The following is a 4,662-nucleotide window of genomic DNA, read 5'->3' as shown; positions in this document are numbered from 1 at the left end:
AATTCTGGGATTGCAGATATTAAGGGAAGGGGAAAGGAAACAGGAAGGGCTCGTCTGAGGAGGACCTTCCTAAGGACCCCTGAGATCTCTCATGCAGGCAGCCCCCTGGTTGAGGGCAAGAGAGCAGGACACCCAGAGTGAGTGATACGTGTGTTAAGATACATCTAACAGATTCATTCCCTCAGCACCCCCAACTCTTGAAAGGATTCCCCATTGACAGATAAGGAGATTGAGACTCAGAACAGAAAACTTGCCCAGTTTATAACTTGTACAAGTAAGAGTGTTCCAGAAGTCCATACCCAACCATGATGCAGCATCACCACACACACACACACACACACACACACACACAAAAGGTGCCCAGTGCCGCCCAGTGGCTTTATCAGGACCCTCCCCCCAGCAGATTGGCCACAGCTGGGCCTCTGTTCACGTCAAGCCCCGTGGGTCGGGGAAGGTAGGTCACATGTGGACAGAGCCCCTTTTATAGCTCCGCAACCCTAGCGGGCTATCTTCTGCCACCTGACCCGCCAGCTGCCACTTGTTCCAGCTGTGCCCGTTCATCATGGAGAAGATCCTCGTCCTTCTGCTCGTGGCCCTTGCAGTGGTCTATGCAGTTCCTGACCCTCGGGGCATCATTATCAATCTGGTAAGAGGGCTGTCGGGGGAAGGAGTCATCTGAAGATCCAGGTGGGGATTTTTAAAATTTAGATCTTTACCTCTAATGTCTTCACCCCGGGGCTGCCTGGATCCCTAGAGGTGAGACATCTCTCCCTTTACTGTCCAGGTCTACCCTGTGCCTCTTCCCCACTGGGGTGGTGGTGGTGGGGTGGGCGGCTCAGACTAAGCTGATCAGCAGGGAGCATGCTCAGAGCAGTGGTTGGACCTGGCTGAGGGAGCTTTATAAAAATCCAGAGCCCTGGGGTGCCTGGGTGGCTCAGTGGTTAAGCGTCTGCCTTCGGCTCAGGTCATGATCCCAGAATCCTGGGATTGAGCCCCACATCAGGCTCCCTGCTCTGCAGGAAGTCTGCTTCTCCCTCTCCCATTCCCCCTGCTTGTGTTCTTTCTCTCATTGCCTCTCTGTCAAATAAAAAAATAAAATCTTAAAAAAAAAAAACAAAAACACTTAGGTCCCTGTGCTGGAAACTCTGTCTCAGAAGGTCCAGCTAAAGTTTAAAAATCTTCCCCAGTGACTGTGGCTTCTGACCTTGAGTGACACACACTGTTCCAAAGGCCTCAGGAACGTTTACTCATTTGGCTCTCATGCTAAACACGGGAGATTACTATTAGCATCAAACCCATTTGCAGATGGAAAGCAGTTGTAGAGAAAGGTAAAGCCACCTGCCTGAGGTCATGCTGCTGGAAAGCATTGAGCAGGGATGGGGGAGCCCTGGCTGATGGCCCCAGAGCCCTGCTCTCCCACTACCCCTTGCCTCCTCTGTACCCAAGAGTTCTTTCTTTCTCTCTCTGTCTCTCTCTCTTCCTTCCTTCCTTCCTTTCTTTCTTTCAAGATTTTATTTATTTGACAGAGAGATAGGAGAGGGAACGCAAGCAGGGGGAGTGGGAGAGGGAGAAGCTGGCTTCCTGCTGAGCAGGGAGCCCGATGCGGGACTCGATGCGGAGCTCGATGCGAGGACTCTGGGATCATGACCCGAGCAGAAGGCAGACACTTAACAACTGAGCCAACCAGGCGTCCCTACCCAAAGGTTCTTAATTCAGGGGCTTGGGTGGCTGGGAAGGGCCAGGATCCGCCTGAGGTTGTAGGTAAAAGTTTGTCCAGGGAGCGGGGAGTTTTCCAGAAGTGGTCCGCCACCTTCATAGACTCCTCAGAGGAAGGCGGGATCCAGGGTCTGGAGACCCTGTTCTGGGTCACTTGTGCACATTCCAAGGGAACACTGAGGCAGAGCGTGACTTGCCCAGGATTACACAGGGAGCTGGCAGTGCCACGGGTACTAGAACCTGTGTCCCGTTTCGTAGCCACGACCCTGCCCGCTTCTCCCACGACTGGGGGCGGAGGGGGAACGGACGGGCCGCCACCCCCCACACGGCTTCCTCTACACACGTCCGCACCGGGGAAGGCACTGTCCGCGGTAGAGGGTGGTGGCGTGGGGGGTGGGGCAGAGGAGGGACAAAGGTGGGGGGAGGGGCCCCGGGCTAACTCCTCCCCCACTCCCCCGCCCGGCAGGAAGACGGCGAGCTCTGCCTGAACAGCGTCCAGTGCAAGAGCAAGTGCTGCCACCGGGACACTGGGCTGAGCCTGGCTCGCTGCGCGCCCAAGGCTAGCGAGAACAGCGAGTGCTCTGCCAAGGTAGGTGCCGGCGGGAAGGGGGACAGCTCAGAGGAGGAGGGCCCTCTGGCTTGGGGGTAGGATCAGGGAGCGGGGAGGGGGAGCCCGGACACTGAACGCTGCGATTAAGAGGGGGAGGTCAACAGGCTTCAGAGCACTTTCCCATCCGCTCAACTCTTTTGATCCTCACAACTGACCAGTGAGGTGGGTGCGGGCGGGGATTTGTCATGCCCATTTCGCGCATGGGTAAATAGAGTCTACCCCAGGGAGATTAGCTAGTAAGCGCAAACGAGGTTGAGTGGGACCCAGAACCTGGGTCCTCCGGGCCCACAGCGCCCCCTGGCGTCGCAGTCGGGAGGAGACAGACTGAAAAGGGACGCGGGCCTGGTGTTCTCAGGGTCAGGCCCCGGTGGGCTATGCCCAAAGGAGCCCCCCACCAGCCTGTGACTCCACTGGCTCTGTGTCTTTGCAGACGCTTTATGGGGTTTACTACAAGTGTCCCTGTGAGCGGGGCCTGACTTGTGAGGTGGACAAGACCATCGTGGGCTCCATCACCAATACCAACTTTGGCATCTGCCTCGATGCCGGCCGCTCCAGGGAGTAAAACCCCTGAAGGATGCTCCTCCCAACCACCTCTCCCTGGCTGTCCTCCCACGCCCCCTTGACCAGCACCTCCCTTTTCTGATTGGATTCTCAGCAATTAAAGCTCTTCCTGCAACCTTCCCCAGGCTCCTGAATGTTCTTGCTGAATCAGTGTCTTCCTTGATGTCACATCAAGCCTTTGTCTCATCAAGGCAGGTGTCAGGTCAGGCGAAGGACAGATGGGTCTGGGACCAGGTGGGGAGAGGCTGGACAGCCTGGAGACAAGGTTGTGAAGCAGCCACACAGGGAATCTCTCCTTCTGGGGCCCAGTCACACCTCCCTGGGATGCTCTCCTTGGCCCTCAAGTTCTCAGGTTCATGTGCGCACACACACATGCACACACTTCTAGTGGGGAGTTAGAATGGCCCATATTCCTGCCCTGCATCAAAACTTCCCAGTCCTTGTCCTGGGTTCATACCTCCGTTCTGGGCCCAATTCCCAAGCTGACACAACCCATGTGTTAGGGGCTCAGACCACTAACAATGGCTGTGGGTTGACTCTGTGCTAGCAAATTCTCACAATGATCCAGGTGGGAGAATTTATTGACTGTCTAGATTAACTAATGTTCAGAGAGTTTCAGTAACTTTCTCAATGTCACATAATTCAAAAAAGTTGGCACTAAATCCATCAAACTTCATCCCCCTACCCTTTCTACAATTCCTGGTTCTTTCTCAATTACTCATACTAAGACAAATGAGTGGAATTGTAGGGAATTTGGGTGCTTTTTTTTAAGATTTTATTTATTCATTTGACAGACAGAGATGACAAGTAGGCAGAGAGGCAGGGAGAGAGAGAGGAAGGGAAGCAAGCTCCCCACTGAGCAGAGAGCCCTACTTGGGGCCCAATATCAGGACCCTGAGATCATGACCTGAGTCGAAGGCAGAGGCTTTAACCCACTGAGTCACCCAAGGCGGCCCCTGGGTTTGGTCAATACAAAAATGTTATAGCCATTTTTGTGGAGCCACCAAGCCTGGGTTGCCTTAGGCAGTACTGAGGTCCCCGTCACTGAGCTGTGCAAGTGAAAATTCACAGACCCTCAATGGGGATGCAGGAGAGAAGATTCACACAAAGAAGTAAGAGAGTAAGGGGCAGCTGGGTGGCTCAGTCATTAAGTGCCATCAGCTCAGGTCGTGATCTCAGGGTCCTGGGATTGAGCCCTACATCGGGCTCCCTGCTCTGCTGGGAGCCTCCCTCTCCTGCTTGCCCTGCTTGTGTTCCCTCTCTCGCTTTGTCTCTGTCAAATAAATAAATAAAATCTTAAAAAAGAAGAAGAAAACAAACTAATTAAAATTGAGATGTTCTCCCAGCCTCAGGATTTTGTAGCTCATGGTTAATGAATTAGGTTTCTGAGGTAGGACTAGATTTACCTGAAGGAAACAAAAAGTCCATGTCATTATGGCTTAAGTGACTAGGGAAACAAATTTCCCACACATCCAGACGTCTGGAGGTAGAAGTGAGGCATCTGTTTGGATGCTGGCTGCCCTGCCATTCTCGAACCTCCTCTCAACTGGCAGGTGCCTTTCCGACAGCTCCTAACATCATGTTCTCCCCCATATTCAAAGTTAGGAAGCATAGAGTGGAGGATGGGTGTACAGAGGGGTGAAGGCAGAGTGTTTCTCTTAGCAGGCCTTCTTATCTTGCCCAAAAGCCTCCAGGCTGACCTCTCCTTATCCGAATGTCTCCAACTGGGTCACATGACCACCTCTGGCCCCAAGGGAAGATGGAAAAGCAAGTGC

General features: G+C 53.6%; 1 protein-coding gene across 1 annotated transcript; it reads left to right on the top strand.

The window, feature by feature from the left end:
* Positions 1 to 505: 505 nt before the first annotated feature.
* On the top strand, positions 506 to 3,007 carry CLPS (colipase). Its single transcript, XM_032864546.1, has 3 exons — positions 506 to 646; positions 2,183 to 2,305; positions 2,757 to 3,007. Exons 1-3 carry the CDS (start codon positions 563 to 565, stop codon positions 2,886 to 2,888), a joined length of 339 nt encoding a protein of 112 aa, XP_032720437.1. The 5' UTR covers positions 506 to 562; the 3' UTR covers positions 2,889 to 3,007.
* Positions 3,008 to 4,662: the final 1,655 nt, after the last annotated feature.

This window comes from Lontra canadensis, unplaced genomic scaffold, assembly GCF_010015895.1.
Source record: "Lontra canadensis isolate GAN:19392208 unplaced genomic scaffold, GSC_riverotter_1.0 scaffold27, whole genome shotgun sequence".
Taxonomy (NCBI): Eukaryota; Metazoa; Chordata; class Mammalia; order Carnivora; family Mustelidae; genus Lontra; species Lontra canadensis.
The sequence above is the reverse complement of the archived record's forward strand: the minus strand, read 5'-3'. Positions and strand labels throughout refer to the sequence as shown.

Bases quoted from the DNA above. Each gene is read 5' to 3' on its own strand.
- CLPS (XM_032864546.1), top strand. From the start codon at position 563: ATGGAGAAGATCCTCGTCCTTCTGCTCGTGGCCCTTGCAGTGGTCTAT. The intron at 647-2,182 runs GTAAGAGGGCTG...CCCGCCCGGCAG, and splicing joins GGGGCATCATTATCAATCTG to GAAGACGGCGAGCTCTGCCT. The intron at 2,306-2,756 runs GTAGGTGCCGGC...GTGTCTTTGCAG, and splicing joins ACAGCGAGTGCTCTGCCAAG to ACGCTTTATGGGGTTTACTA.